Below are 16,309 nucleotides of genomic sequence, written 5' to 3'. Positions count from 1 at the left end.
AGGATGGGCTTGGCTTGAGCCTTGAAAGATTTAAAAATCTATGAAGAATAGGTTAAATAAAAGAGTGACACTGGTTTGCACCCTCTGTGGTTCATTTTATAGACACTGATCTTGACAAATCACTTCAGGAACCTATCATTTCCTCTCACTAAAATCCTTCCTGCTCACTCACGCCCATGACTAACTCCTTGCTGCCATCCGTCTTTCTCTTCCCCATTTTAGCATCCTTTCTGAATCTGCTGTGTGAATATCAAATTAAGTAAGAAAGTTTAGAATATCTTGTTTGTAGCTGCAGTTCTGAAAGGCACTTAGCTTCTCACTGAGCACAGGCTGGGCTGTTTAAATGCCACACAGCAGCCCAGCAAACCTATTTCCAGATGCAGGCACATACCCACATATACACGAGCACACACCCTTTTAAATGTGCATTTGCTGTCTGGCGGCAAGTTGGATGAACAATTCCCCCTCCAGGAGCTGAAATGACAGGCTCTGCAATGTGGGATGAGGCTGAACTCTGGAACTGAAGCTCACAGAGCACAGGCCATCTCTGGCAAGCTTCACCCTGGCAAGCTTTTACAAAGCACAGAAACAAGAGGCTTTTGCCAGGCAGGGGTGTGTCAGCTCTTGGGAAGGGGCAGCTGTGGAGGAGCTGTGTGTGTGTGTTGGGGGGGGGGGGTGGTGGGGAACACAGAGAGAGAGACAGAGACAGAGGGAAAGACAGAGAGAGAGACAGAGACAGAGGGAAAGACAGAGAGAGAGAGAGAGAGAGAGAGAGGCAGACAGACAGAGACAGAGACAGAGACGGAGAGCACCAGCTGCAGAGGGAAGAAATGCACAGAACGCAGTGCTTAAGAGATGACTCAAAGGCCTCTCCTCACTATCCTCTTCTCTCAAGCTCTCTGGACTCTTGGCCTACCTAACAAAGCCCTCACTGTCACTTGGCCAGCTGTCACTTCCAGGGAAGGTAGGTGAGCCACCTTCATCATCAAAGCTCAGGACGCTTATACAACCTAAAAGCAAACAGCAGAAAGAAAACAAAAGGAGAAAATGAAAACAAAAACAGGAGTGGGAAGAATCTGCCTTTGTACTTGATACAACTCTGTTTTGCTCTGATGGGTAGGAAGATGTACCTCTCTATAATAAAAACCAATGCCACATAAGAATTGCCAGAAAGCTGTGTCACTTTGATGAGGCATTCGTGTGATTATCTTACCTGGTATTTTTTGTCCTAACCTATTATCCATGGCCATCGGGTGAGAGTGACCTAATTCTACACACAGCAGGCCAGAGGCAAAAAACCAAAACAGAGCATGAGCAAGACCCTGAAGCACACGCCCTTAGACATTCATTAAGAAAAGCAAGGCAGAGGTATGAGCAATGCAAACAAACAGAAGGAGCCGCCTGGCCAGGAGCACACCTGCCCTGCATGCCACTCACCCAGTCAGTACCCTTGGCTGCACGCACAGCACAGGCAGGAGAAGCTAACAAAAAGCTCTGTGTTAAATGGAAGCTGCAAAGGGTGGGCTGATCCGCATTTGTGCTTTGTTAGTCATCTTCAAGGGGGCTCAGGAGGCAAGGCCAGCCAAGCCAGCACACAGGACTCTCGGGCATCAGCTGGGCACCGCTGCTGCTGACTCAGCTTGGGCAGAGCTGGGGGATCAGATCCAGCACATATTTGTACATTCAAAGGCCTCGCTCCTGAAATTCTGGCAAGGAACTCTTGGGCTGTAACTTGAGAAACTGCCACACTGAAATGTGACCAAATTGGTTATTATTAGAAGACACTGCCGGCAAATTCTTCAGAATTAACCACAACCTAACCGAAATAAAACACACGCGCCCTACGCACAAGGAGGGCGAAGGCTCTTCACCCTGGTCTTTAAATGCAACCATATCACTACCAGCAGGTGAGAAATGAGAAGAAGGGAAGTAGAAAGCAGACCCTGTAACGTCACCGGGGAGAACGCCACACAGGTGGGCCTGTATTTCTGGCATGCGCCTGCGATGCTGGAGCACAGCTTGTGCCGAGTCAGGAGGCAATCGAGGTCCCCAACAGGAACCCTCCATCCCAAGAGCACATGAAGCAAAGACCCCAGAAGGGACAGGTGTGGTGGGCCATCAGGACTCTGGAGCTGAGCCTTGGACACCCGTGGGGCTGGGCCTTGGACGCCATGGATAATCTGAACCAGCCACCTAGGCCACTTGACTAGGGTCGGATCCCCCGTGAGGCTCATCTCCATCAATGTCATGAATCTGGCCGAGGCGGAGAAAAATGGTTATTGTTGTCTTCTAACAAGTCCTGGGCGAACAGCACCAGGAAGAATGAGCACAGTGTGTGGCCGCACGGTGGGCTGCACAGCAGCTGAGTGCTTCCCAGGGAGCTGCTGGGAGGGTGGTACTGCAAGAGCCAGTCCACAGGCAAGCTCAGGTAAAACAAGCTGGCTCCCGTGTTCCTGGAGCTTGGGAAGCGTGCCTGGGGAAGTCACGTAACTGCTACAGGACACGGACACATGCGTGTGCAGATTCAGAACCAAGTGCAGAAAGTGTGCTATCCCAGCTAACAAAACTAAAGAGAGGGAGGGCAGGGGGGGATGGGGCAGAATTAAGTCTCTAGTGGAAGCTATGTTAGCATTACAAGTACATAGAAAGCAAAAACCAACTCTATGGGAAAATTTAGTATAAATGGAGAAACTCAAGGTGTTGAAGTTTCACCACATGGCACAACCGGATTCGAACTTGTGATCCTCCTGCCCCAGCTTCGCAAGTACTCGGATGACAAACATGTGCCACCACACCGGGTAGGTAACAGGTCAGACCTTTAAAATGAATCTCACCAAAGCAGCAAATGTAATGAGCACCACGTAATCCTGACATTCAGGCTGAGGAATGGGCTCAATGGCAGAGCACTTAGCTAGCATGTGCCAAGCCTAAAACCAAAAGGCAAACAAACAGAAACAAACCAAACAAGAAACCAAAATGCCCTGTGGTAGGGTGCTCACTAGTATTTATAATGCCCTCGGCTCAGTTCCCAAAATAGCATCTCTCAAGGCCACCCACATAAGATGAATGCCCTTAGACTTAGCTGGGAAGTAGGGGGAGGGTGAAGGATAGAAATCACCAAGATTCATGCTCTGGTCACTCCTGAGGGGATAAGGCTTGGAGTTTCCTGCTTCTTGTGTTGAAGTGTGAAAGGGTCAGTCTTCTATATAAGAAGGTTGAGTGCTGTAAACTTTGGGTTCTTTGTAAACTCAGTTATGTTGTGTTTATATGTTTTTGTTTTAACCCCATGTGTGGGATTTTAGTTTGGGCTTTAGTTTGTCCACAGCTCTTAATTGTCACGTGGGGCGAGCTCTCTGGCAGCGGGTAAAGGCCTGCCTTATGTGGCATGGAGAGGGGTGTGGTCTAGGACTCTGAGGAAGATAACTAGGAGAGCATGGAGAGAGAAAGGGTGGCAGGTGGTGGTATGCAGTGGTGGTGGGAGGCAAGTAGCCATTTGGAGACACCAGAGACTGGTGTGGGACAGAGAGAAATGTTTCAAGGCAGTGGCTCAGAGGAGACTGCTTGCTGCGTTTGCTGTTTACAGAGATTGGTATTTCCCAAAAAGAACCCAACTGACCCTAAACATCCTAGAGAAGTTCTCATACCCAGGGCTAAGGGGTTGGTGGGACGGAGGTAGAAGCTTCAACATCTTAAATAAAATAGTTTAAAGAACAAGCGTCAACAGCACTACCCCACCAAGCCTTGGGAACCAGGCCCTTGTGCAAGGTCCTGCCCATTTCGGTGTGTGGCAATCCTAGCTCCCATCATGCCTTGGGAACCAGGCCCTTGTGCAAGGTTCCGCCCATTCTGGTGTGGCAGTTGGAGAGAGGGGAGACTGCTCAGTTGACTGATGCTGTCTTTATCCTGGCAAATGGGAGAAGTACCCAGGACTCTGAGCTGCCAGTGTCTGCAATCACACAGATAACCAAGGCGCCTACAATCAGAGTGAAGGGTCGCCTGTCAGGCTAAACTGCTGTGTACAGAGAAAATAGCCAAGTGCTGGTCAGTCTCTGGGACAGTCCTGGCTTGTTTTCAATCTTGCTCTTCACTCTCTTAATCCCAACTCTCAAGAAGAGAGGCTGTGGACACATTTTTTTTTTTCCTAGTTATAAGAAAAGTGAGCCGGGCATGGTGGTGCACACCTGTAATCCCAGCACTTGGGGAGGCAGAGGAAGGTGGGTCTCTGTGTACAGAGAAATCCTATCTTGGGAGGGGGGGAGGAAGAAAGAAAAGAAAAGAAAAAAAGGAGAAGAAAGAAAGGACACCAGCCGGAGAGACCTTTCATCTGGTAAGGCAGGCTCTCAGTCATCTTGCCCATCCCTGAAGGCACAGAAATCACCGTTAGAAACAGTGCTGGCTGACCTTGTTGTCCACTCAGACCTGGAAGAAGGAACCTAAATTGAGGATTTCCCTCCATCAGATTAGCCTGTGAGCACTTTCTTGATAGCTAATGTAGGAGAGCCAGCCCACTGTGGGTGGCATCATCCTTAAGCAGCTGAAAGTGAGTCAGGGAGCAAGCCAGTCAGTAGCAGTCCTCTGCGTTTTCTGCTTCAGTTCCTGACTGAACTCCTGCCCTAACTTCTAAATGGACTGTGACCTGGAAGTGTAGGGGGGCGGGGTAAAGGAAAAGAAAACAACAACAAACCAAACCAACAACACACACACAGCAAACATTCCTCCAAGCTGCTTTTGTTCAATGTTTTATCATAGTTTTTGGGAGAAAGCAAACTAAGACAAAACTGGTGCCAAAAAAGTGAGTTGTTGCTGTGCTGTCCGATCATGTTTGTTGAGTGGGCTGTGGAATTTTGGATATTTGGACTGAAGAGGCTTAAGAGTTTAATGGGCTGTTCTGTGGAGCTTAGAAGAAGTCCAGACAATGGAGGTCTAGCTTATGACCTCTCAGGAAAAAGCAAAGACTAAGGGCTGCTGGGGTGATATTTTGGGTTAAGAATCTGTGGAAGTGAAGCCCTTGCTTTGGTGACAGTGGATGCTCATGTGCTGGGCTGAAAACCAGCTGACTAGTAAGAGAGCAGCATCAACAGGGGGAATGTTGGAAGTATTTCCTCAGGGTCATCGCAGGGTGGCGGTCCTCAGAGTACACTTGGTAATGCTGCATTCCAAGATGGCGAACAAGCTTGACAACGCAGTAAGTCTCCCGTGAGGCACTGATTGTGAAAGCATGAGAGATTCAAGATTGATCGGTCATAGACAACAGCAAAATATGGAAGGGTTTCAATCCCTGGAGAAGGAACAGGAGAGGCCACCGTGAAGGTGCAAACTTGGCTGCAATGGAGACCCTAGGATATCAGAGGTGTCAAACTGTCGGATGATCTTCCAGGACAGCAGCAGGTATGGAGCAGAGCTGGCCTGGACCTGTGTGCTGTTGATGGCAGAACCAGAGGATGGAGACCAGAGGATCAGGAATGAGCCCCATATGTCAGACACTGACATTTTTTATACTGTTGGATTTTGCTTTGGTTCTAACTGTGCCCTAATCCTTTCCCATTTTTATCTTACAGTAGTGCTCAGCTAGGAGATGGGATGTAAACAGCTCTAGCTGTCCTGGAACTCGCTCTGTGCACCAGGCTGGCCTCCAACTCACAAACTGGCCTCCTGCTTCTACTTTCCAAGTGCTGGGAATAATGGCATATGCCTCTACCTTATGACTGGACTTTTTTTTGTTTGTTTTTTTGTAAAGACTGTGGGACTTTTAAAGTTATACTTTATTTTATATTCTAGTTAACATGAGCTCTTGGGGACAAACAGGTAAGGAAGGGCTATGGCTTAACAATGATGCATTTGTGTGTTGATTTGACAAGGGGCAGACATGTAATAGCTAATCGTGGTTATCAACTTGACACACAGGGGAAGAAGAAGCCTAAGTTGAGGAACTGCCGTCATCAGACTGACCTGTGGCCACACACGAGAGGAACTGACCACTAACTGATATAGGAGGGCCCAGCCCCTGTGGTGGTTCCATCCCTCTGTAAGTAGCCTAGGTGATAAAAAAAAAAAGGCAGCGAATATAAGCCATGGAGCAAACCAGCAAACAGCAATCTTTCATGGCTTCTGATTCAAGCCACTACCTTTAGCTCCTGCCTTGGATTCCCTCGATGGACTGTAATGTCCAGCATGGAGCCAGCCCTTTCCTCTCTTGTTTTTTCTTTTGGGGGGGGGGGGGGGGTAGGGAGGTGTGCATGTGCCATGGTGTCTATTCCAGCAGCAGAAAGCAAACCAGAAGAGAAGCTTCACACACAAACATTCTGAGACGCGCCTGGCCGTGTTCAATGGAGAGGAAGAAGTGGGAAAGGCTGCCCAGGCCCACTGCGATGCTCTGGCAAGGCTCACCAGACTAGTCCAAGTGTCAGTTGGGGAGCATCCCCATGTTTGTGCTGTGTCACAGTCCCATGGATCTGTGTGGCAGCTATATGAGATGTGACATGTCAGAGTTGAAGAAACTGAAGCCAGAGGCACTTAGCAGCTTGCTCAAGGTTCCTCGGCTAAGATGTGGCTCAGGGAAGAGGTGGCGTCACTATTTCCCCAGGGGAGAGTAGGATAAACGTCAAGTTTCCTCACTACATTTTCTAGGCAGTTGTTCCACTTAGAGTAACGAGAAATGGTGTGTGTGTGTGTGTGTGTGTGTGTGTGTGTGTGTGTGTGTGTGTGTATCACATTTTACACAACCAATAGTGTACGGTGCATCTTTATAAGAGGCAGAGATCACCAGGAAGTGACTTAGAAAGTCACTAAAAAACCCAGCAGAACTTTTCCGGTCTTTCTCAGGACTAAGTGGCCGCTGGATGGTGACAGTGATGCCGAGCTGCAGAGCACAGTGAGGGGAAGTACAGGCTGTGTAGGCAGCACCGCTGCCATGCCTGAAAAACACGTTTTGCTCTTACAGCCTTCCTGAGATAGCTGGAAGGTGCTTTTTATTTAATTTTTCCCCATTTATTTACTTTTATTGCAATGTCGAGGTTGAACGTAGAATCTTATGGTACTCCTGAGCTATATCCTAAACCCTTGCTTTTATGGATAGGGGTGTGCTACAAAGCCTAGGCTAGACTCAAACTCACCCTTCTGCTGTGGCCTCTGGAGTAAAGCAGACCATTCCTCACATGGCAGAACTTTCCCACTGGACAAGGAGCTGACAGCGGAGAGCGAACTAGAGAGTATTACCTCCCTTCATTGGTCATAGCTGTAGTGAGGAAGGAGGGCTGGTGCTGTCCACCGACCCACTAACCGCCTGCTACCCTCTGGATTTGAAGTCAATCGCTTCCACTGTACAGCGGGAAGCTTAGTGCTTAGTGCCCAGCCATCCAGACTGTGTAGAAAGTGAGCTTGTCTGTTGGGCATGCTGTTCTACAGCCCGACCAAAAGCAGTAAAGGAAAATACAAGTTTCAAGCTTCCACTCAGAGCTGGCATGTACCAGACAATTGCAACTCCTGTGCTTGGGGAGGCCGAGGCAGGAGCGTCAGCTCGAGATCCAGCCAGGCTCTGGGACGAAACGTCAGCACAACTGAGCACAACACACGAGCCCTGCCTGGACTGGTAACCAGACTGCCAGCACTGGCACCAGGAGCTTACAGCACTTTAGGTGTTACTCTCCACTACTCAGTGCTCTCTGGCAACCATCTACGTCACGTCAGCAAAAGCCATCTGAATGTCAAACTCTCCTTGAGAGATCTGGCGAAGTGGAGCAGCCGCAGTGCTGAGACAGGTCAGAGCGGGTTTACTGTGACCACTGTGAGGCTAGATAAGGACTTTGGAAAGAAAGAAACATCAAAATGCCTTAGCCAAATTGCACAGACTTCAGCTGCATCTCCTGATGAACTACAGTAGAATCATAAAAGCATAACCTTTAATTAAAAAAAAAAAAAAAAAAAAGGCAAGGCAGAACACATCACATGAGTGGGGCTGAGGAAACCAGTTTTCAGATTTGCCTAGGGCCTCCCTGGCTCTGAGAGCTGGTACACGGTGGTTGCTGACAGTATCCGGGCTTGGATGGAATTCTACAGTTAGTCGAAGGGTATGTTTCTATAAAAAAATGTACTAAATAAAACTAGCAACGTAAACTCTAAACACATAATAAATAAAATTCTTTTAAAAATAGATAAACTCTATGGAGAATATGTGAAGCAGGGGAAGATACTGGGATAAGAAAGAACAGGCAAGTAGATGCATTTTATCCCTAACACTCCAGTTCTTAGATAAGAGGATGGGTCCACAGAGATTCATAAGTACGCTGCATAAATAGCACATCACATGTTTGTACATAATATTCTATATGACTGACATTATTTATAAATATTACATAATACATATTTTATGAAAATATGAAAGGAATAAAGTGTAAAATTATCACCTATGATTTTGGGGGTGAATACGATAAATTATCAAGAAGTTTACTAGATGTTCAATCTCATTTTATCAGGTAAGTGGAATGTGATTTCTGGAACTACCTGTATTACATAAGCAAAAGTTACGTGTCAAAAAATTACATATAGTTCTGTGAGATGGTTAGCTTGTTTGATATGAGAAAGTGGGAAGCTGAGAGGGTCTGAAGAGTTAATATAATACCAGAAAGATGCATGTGGTTAAAGCAATTAAGAATCTCAAGAAAACAGACAACAGTCACAGACAGACGCAGAGACACAGACAGACAGACAGACAGACAGACACACACACATGATACAGATGTCAAGTGAACATACAAGCAAGAACACAAACTGTCAGCACGGTGAGCAGGTATCGGCATGGCACCCTGGACTATAGCTGGGCATAGTGTGTGCATTGATCAGACAAGGCTAAGCATCAACTCATAAGACATGAGGAAATGCGCTGGGTGCGGTGGCCCATGGCTTTAATCCCAGCACTAGGAGACAGGGGCAGATGTGGGCTACAAATTGAGGCCAGGACAGCGAAGGCTACACAGAGAAACCCTGTCTCGGAAAAACAAAAACAAACAAAGGCAGGAGGAAATACCCGCCATAGGAGACACATCAAACAGAAGCATACACGGTCAACACCAGTCAGCAGGCTCATTTTCAGGACATTATTGATGGAGCATCTTCACTGTATAACAATTTGGTTCTGGCAACCTGAACATTTGAAAGTAGTTGGGTCAGTCTTCAGCTGCATCACCTTGAATGGCCCATCTTGTCTAAAGTAGTTGGGCTTTTATTTTTCATCAGTTGAGACTCTTTAGAAACGGGACTCTGAAGTTTGACAGAAATGCTGCTATATCCCAATGTGCAACTGTAGCCATGTGTTCAAGGAGTAAACCAGAGTGACTAGCAAGGCAGAGTGTGAGAGCTGCTGCTGAGGCCAGACCTGTCTTCACACAGGGACAAACAATTAAGGGCAACAGTACCTGGAATACTTGCAGGGGAAATCGGACCAGACCGCGATTGGTTGCTTCCCACAGGAGAGCCAACAGGAGACGGTGACGGCCCTCCAGGGATGCTGGAGAGATGGGGTGACGCGTGTGGGGAGAAGGGCGACTGAGCCGGGTTGCTTTGATCCCCCTGGCTGCTAGTGGAGCCGGATGCACTGACTGCTGAGCTGAGAGTTGCCTCCGTTCCTGTGGGGAGGTCATCGATGGAGCCGGACAGGTCCTGAGGAAGGAAGGAAAAGCAGGTGTTCACACACGTAGAGCACGACACACACAAAGCACAATCTGGAAGCTGCAGTGCCACTCCTTCAGAGACAGCGTGAATGGGGAATGGCCTGGCATCCGTTACAAGATGAGGCAAGCTGCATCTTGCTCTCACAAGTGACCCTCGAAGGCTCTCCTTCTGCCACCAGCATCCAACTGTGGCTCTATTCACAGTTCTGTGTGTGGCAGCCCTCTGGAGAGCAAGGAATTCCTCCACAGAAGTGGAGTAAGAAGTGGTCCTACAGGAAGACTAATAAACTGAGCAGCTACAGGCTTTGGGAACCTTCATATGCAAATCCAAGCTGGTATGTTGTAATCTAATACTGGTCAAAATTATAACTGAACTCTGTGGTGAAAAATCCTCCCATTTTTAAGCATTATAATAAAGTAGTGGTATTTGATTTTTAAAATATTATGAAAATGCAATCCTATTGACAGTATATGGTCAGAAATGAGTTCTAATGCTACACAACATGCATTTCTGCTGTTAATACCATCTAATTTGACTACAACACCCTCAGAAGGAGTTACTAAAATCTCCACTTGAAAGAGCCACAGAACCGAGGCTTGGAGTAATAATCACTTGAGGTCACGCGACTCAGGAGAACACAGGCAGATGGAAGAGGACACAGCAATGGGTAAGGATTTTGCAGCTGTGCTTACAGGCCTGGAAGGAGATCCCTTCCACCAGATGCCTCAAAACTAGACCCAGGCCTGCAGGCGTGGCAGCTCTCCTAGGAGGTCAGCTCAGTGAGGTCCATCAAGACTGGAAGGCGAACGCAGAGGAAGAGCCTCAGCTGCTCTGAGCTGCAGCGCTCCACTCCGCTCTAGCCAGGCGTGACCTTGAAAACTTTCAAGGCTGATTCAGGAAGCTGCTCGGGGCTCAAAAGAACCTCAGCCCAGCCAGAAAGTGAGCAGCTGAGAAACTCTAGATTAGATCCTGGGCCCAGGACTGTGAGCTGTATCAGGAGCTTCCTTTTTAGTGAGTGTTATCAAAGGTAAAAATAAGCATAAAGTACAGCTGGTCAGCCCCATAAAAACAGGAGACTACATAAAAAGTCTTTTTTTTTTTTTTTTTAAAAGACAGGGTTTCTCTGTGTAGCCTTGGCTGTCCTAGACTCACTTTGTAGATCATACATAAAAAGTCTTATGACAAGAATAACACTGGTTTAAAATACAGAGTAATCTTTAAAGTCAAATAATTGTGCTTATGAAAAAAAATCACATGATGAGACTGAAAATATCTAACCTCTGGAAAAGGTATGAGCAATGCTCAAATACAGGAAGTAAATTGAATTAGTTTTCAGAATTCAAAGATAAAACAAACATTTTTTTGCTCTAGGCGTATGACGTGCGTGACTTTGCACACACTTCCTATTGAAACTTGATTACTGACTGGCTGAGTGATAGTCCCACTTAGATCTTATAAATTAGATCAGGCTTCTACAAAGCCAGGTAGGAAAAGAGGAAGGTTATTATTCCAGTAATATGCCACCCACACAACTCAGAAATAAGCCACCTTCTGGCAATCAACACAATTAGTACAGTTCCATGAACAAAATTTAGGCTGACATGTCCTAAGAGAAAGGGACCCCGTTCCTCTACCCCAGGCTTCCTGCTCACTTCTCACGGTGCCACCCTGAGATCAGGGTGGGCATGGAACTGGGAGAAGGGCACAGGCATCCTGGGCTAAGCTTTTCAGTATCTGCCTCCCGGGTACTTCCTCCCAATCCATGTAGCCAACTCAAGAACCTGCAACCAACGACCTGCGGAGTAAAGGTGAGTTCCAGTTTTGCTCTGCCCACAAGGTTTAAGTGCTTGAAACAAAACAAAACAAAACCACACACCCCACGGCAGTATTTGTTAACATACTGGAAATGTATGGAATTTAAATGGTGGCCTCCCTGTCTTTCCTTAAAACAAGACACAAGCAGCGCTCAGTCCTGACCATGACCGCTGTGACAATGACCATGTGACTGAGCATGGTTACCATGCAAAGGCCTAGGTACAGGAGCTAGACAGGTCTTTAGGTGAACCACAGGGAGACTTCACTGCATGCGACAGTTCATGCTCACTGTACAAGGAACAGCGTCACAACCCCCTGAAAGTACTGACTGAGAGATGCAGGGGATTGTGTTGGGAATGAAAAATCTCAGCCTGAACAAAGAAACGCATACACAAAGAGAAGGAAGCTTTGCACAACAGTTCTTTTTGCAAACAGGATGGCCTAGAACCCAGCAGGCTGGCAAGAACACTCGCCCAAATGGCTTTTGTTTATTTTACCCCTGAGCGGGGTAGTGGCGGTGCCCCATTCCACTGAGCCAAGCTCATCTCCACAATCTAATGTGTTTGGCTAGTCAGCCCACAGGGAGGGCAGGGCTTGCCTCACTAACTGGCTTCCATACAAGTTTTCTTTTAAAAAAAGCAAAAGCGACAAAAGAAAAACTCTTCTGGGAGGAGGTGATTTAGCAGAGCCTGACGCCTGACGCCTGAGTTCGAAAGAGAGAAGCTCGCGTCCTCTGACCTTCACAATCGAGCTCCATGCCACACACATCTCAGCCAGGAGCTGCCTCGAGACTAAAGTGTACTCTGCACACAGAAATCTCTCTCGGAGGAAAGACTCTTCCCACACCTTGACAGAAAACATAATTTGCTGAACAGCTACATAGACAATCATTTTCTATCACAGACCAAACAGAGTTAAACAATGTACATTCAGCTTCCAATTGTAGTTAAATAATTTTATGCAAATCTTCCTTCATAAAAACTGGAATGCTACTCATAAATTTTTGTAATTCTCTGCATGACCTACAAATTTCTTCCCCATCCTCCCTTAAAAAGCCACATTATTGCTGAAAAAAGCGACAAGTATGGGTGTTAAGAGAGCCTCATTCAAGCTGCAAAGGCATCAAAAACATTTCTGTTATTCAACAGGCTGATCAAAGAAGCATCAAGAGGGAAATATAAAGATGGTGGCGTTCTTCGTGTTCACATGTCATCAGAGTGTCAGTGCTGACTAGACCCTGGTGCAGCAGAAGGGCAATAAAAAAATATCATTTTTATATTACTGCCATACCCTCTCGGAACTTTTATATGTAAACGCTACATAAATGCCCCCGCCCTGCAGATCCTTGCGGTATCCCTACGTAGCACCGTCTTAAAGCACACTAATAAAGGAAGTTCAGCGGTGGTTTAAGCACTCAGCCTCGTTAACACGCCCCCAGAGGACAATTAGTCAGCAGGGCACCAGCTCCCTTCTCCTCTAAGTACATCAGCCCTGTGATGCCTGCAAAGGCAGACACTGCCCTGCATCTCCTCACAGCTGAGGCACCTTCAAGCCAGAGTACTTCCATTCATCTTGCTGGGGAGCTGGCAGGTCAGGGGACAGAAGTGGGGCTCTGTGGGGTGTAGTCCTTGTCCTATAGCACCCACTAGGGCACCTCTTTCATGACTGGGGAGGTGGGCAATGACTTCTTGGGCTCACAGCAAGCAGTTACTGCTTTGTCATCATAATTTGATGTGGTGAGGTCCTGCTATCAAATTTATTTTTTTTTTTCTGTTTAATGCTACCTACGCAGAATACTGAGTATTTTTCTATACAACCAATTACTGTAAGCTCGCTATCAATGATCCATTGATTTTTAAAAGTCCCCATCTCAAACATCACAAAAACCCTGCAACACTTGTTTTACTTTAAACAATTTCAAGGCGAAGTCCAGTCTACCACTGTGACCTCACACCCCTCATCCTCTCAAGGAAAAAATCTCAATCTAACTCAAGTGATTGGGCAATGAATGAACTGCTACCGAGCATGTCTGCCTTTTACAGGAGGAACAGTTATGACGTAATGCAGCACACCAATGCTCCTGATTGCTTATGTGGATGTGATAATAGAAGCAAAATACATGGAAAATTCCATGAAGATGGTATGCAGGAAGAGCTACATGCAAACAGAAAACAAGGAACACTAAGTGTATGTTTTCTAATGTCTACCCACTGCATATGAACCTCCCTGAAAATACTTACGTTAATATTTTTTGAGTTGCTACATCAAAGTATCTTTGGCTTTCATAGTATAGTGCTCAATTCAGCACATGTGAGCCCAGGATACGTTCAGTCAACACAGGCAATGTGATACTGATTTAGAGAACTGGGAATAAGCTAGGAAATTATACTCCCTTGCTTAATTAAATAAGTGGGTTTTCAGATAGCAAATGAACTTCCAAATACTCCAAGCCACAGCTCTCAGTACAATTAGCTGCTGTACAGACTAGCCCTGATGGTGAGCTGCCCCACATGGCACGCATTTGGGCATCCTTGCTTAGGCGCCCATGAGGACAGGGGATAAATAGGAGCAGAGACGATATTTCAATCAACGCAACAGGCACAGGCCTCATTTCAGGGTTTTAATAGGACACAGCTAATGATTTCTCATTGTGACTTCCCAGGGGCTTAAGGTATGGGGTAAAATGCCAGTTCACAACTCTTCAAAAGTCAGTAATCTTCAGAAGCAGGAAGACCTTGCTACACACACACACACACACACACACACACACACACACACACACACACCACACACCACAAAGGCACAACACACACACAGAAACTACACAGAGAAACATGACCTACACATACACACACCTTTAACTAGACCCTAACTTTAAGGGACTGACTTTAAGGGATTCGAATCTTCAAGGGCAAATTAGACTGAATTTATAAGCACTACAGTGGCAAACCATACACAGCTATCCAGCACATGCAAACAGTTCTAAATATTTACCACAAAAGCTCTCCTGAAATCTATGGACCCAGCTGTTACATTTTATGAATGAATTCTCAGCCTGACTACCAAGCAACACCCTAGGGGGTCAAAGATCTAGGCTCATTAGTTTCTTAGCCCGCTGGAAAAGCATCATAAAGTAGCATCACACCTTCCCAGGTCATTCTGGTACTACAACTTCAAGCATTTGATACAAACGTACCTTGAAGCTGATATTAAAATTGAGCTAATAATTTGGCACACAAATAAAAAAGCTCTCAGTGGCTTAGAAACCCACGGCTTCCCTAGGCTCGCAGTGCAAGCCCGCACTGTAAGCAGTCTACCCAAATCCCCGCTGCTCATTTGTCTAGATGGCAAATGAGGTTTTTAAAAGCTAGAGTTCTGGTCTCAACGTGAAACATGAAAGATATCAGGAAGACAGTCCACAGAGCAAATCCTTCCAAGCACTGCTCTGAGCCTTAAAAGCACCCTACTTCCAACTTTCACATTCAAAAATTTACCTCTTCATCCTATGGGACAATATAAACAATGCATAGCCAATTGCTGTATGGGGTTAGCTGGAAAAAATACTGCAAACACCACCGATGAGAAGAATATAGCGCAAAGCCAAGGGAACTACATGGGAAATGTGGGTCACAATCCACGCCAAGGCAGATAGCCAAGAGCCCCTCTTTGGGAAACAACTTGCCCCTGACTCATTTGCAGATCTACTAAAGCAATGATTGCACTGTGGGTAATTCTCATTTTTAAGGGCACAGTTCTAGGATGAGCTAAACTTACACTTTATACAAAGCAGAATTAAGGCGTAAGCATACCATTTCAAAAAAGAAAGACATAAAAGTAGGAAGGGGCTTGCTTTGGGAAAAAAGAGTGTTTTAGGGGAGATTATGATCAAAATACATATTATACAATTGTAAAAGAATAAATAGCAGCTATTCTTAAAGGCTTGAGGGTAAAATCTCTCTCTCTCTGCGCCCCCACCCCCAGCCGTATGTGCAGATGTAACTGCATGCAGAGGCCATGCTTGGCATCACATATCTCCCTCCATCACTGTTTAGTCTTTGAGACAGGATCACTGCTGACTCAGAAGCTCAGCGAGTGTGTAGCTGACTGTCAAGCCCCACAGTCTGCGTCCACAGTGCATCGACTTTTGTGTGGGAGTTGAGGATATGGATTCAGGTTTCTAGGCCTGCCCAGCAAGCTCTTTGCTGAGCCATGTCTCCAGTTGCAGTCGAACAACCATAACATGAAACACGCTGCCATCGCAGATTCAGAGGCTGGGCCACAGCCATGAAACACGTGATGTATAAAGGGAATGTTTCTCACTGCACGTGCCTTTGGGGGAGGGGGGGTCACAAAAATACTCCCAGTTTGAACTCACCCCAAGCGATGCCCTGTTCTTCCATGACTAATAACCATCTCCAGATGTGTTGGCTACAAAGAGCAACATATAGGCCATTTTAACTCAGCACACAGTTTGGGATTAAAAGCCAACTTAGTAAAAGAGTTTATAACTTTGGTTGTGTGAACTTTGAAATTAACCTGCATCTGGAAGTAACCTTCCCCTTTGTTAAAGTGCCTGGGAATAGTCTCGTAAATAATTCTAAGTGTTAGCAATGACTCAACCCTCCTGCCGCGATTTGGCACCTGGGCTATTACAGTTATTTCCTCACTGGGATAAACCCCAGTGTACTGTTTGATGAGCTCACCATTGTTTTTCCTTCCCAATATTTGTCACCAATTCCTTAGACCCCTCCCATTCTTCGATCAAAGCATAAGCTAGCAGTGAAAAACCAAGGTTCACATGTGAATAACTGCTGCCCTTAATGGCTTC

General features: G+C 46.3%; 1 protein-coding gene across 7 annotated transcripts in view; it reads right to left on the bottom strand.

Moving 5' to 3' along the window:
* The window catches only part of Arid1b (AT-rich interaction domain 1B), a 353,377-nt gene that overhangs the window by 97,238 nt on the left and 239,830 nt on the right, over positions 1 to 16,309 (bottom strand). For all 7 annotated transcript variants that reach the window (XM_051164663.1, XM_051164660.1, XM_051164658.1 and 4 more), the window contains one exon: positions 9,411 to 9,654. In XM_051164663.1, coding sequence (XP_051020620.1) covers positions 9,411 to 9,654 — 244 coding nt within the window. The remainder of the gene's footprint in view (positions 1 to 9,410; positions 9,655 to 16,309) is intronic.

Source organism: Acomys russatus, chromosome 21 (genome assembly GCF_903995435.1).
Source record: "Acomys russatus chromosome 21, mAcoRus1.1, whole genome shotgun sequence".
Classification (NCBI taxonomy): domain Eukaryota; kingdom Metazoa; phylum Chordata; class Mammalia; order Rodentia; family Muridae; genus Acomys; species Acomys russatus.
The sequence above is the reverse complement of the archived record's forward strand: the minus strand, read 5'-3'. Positions and strand labels throughout refer to the sequence as shown.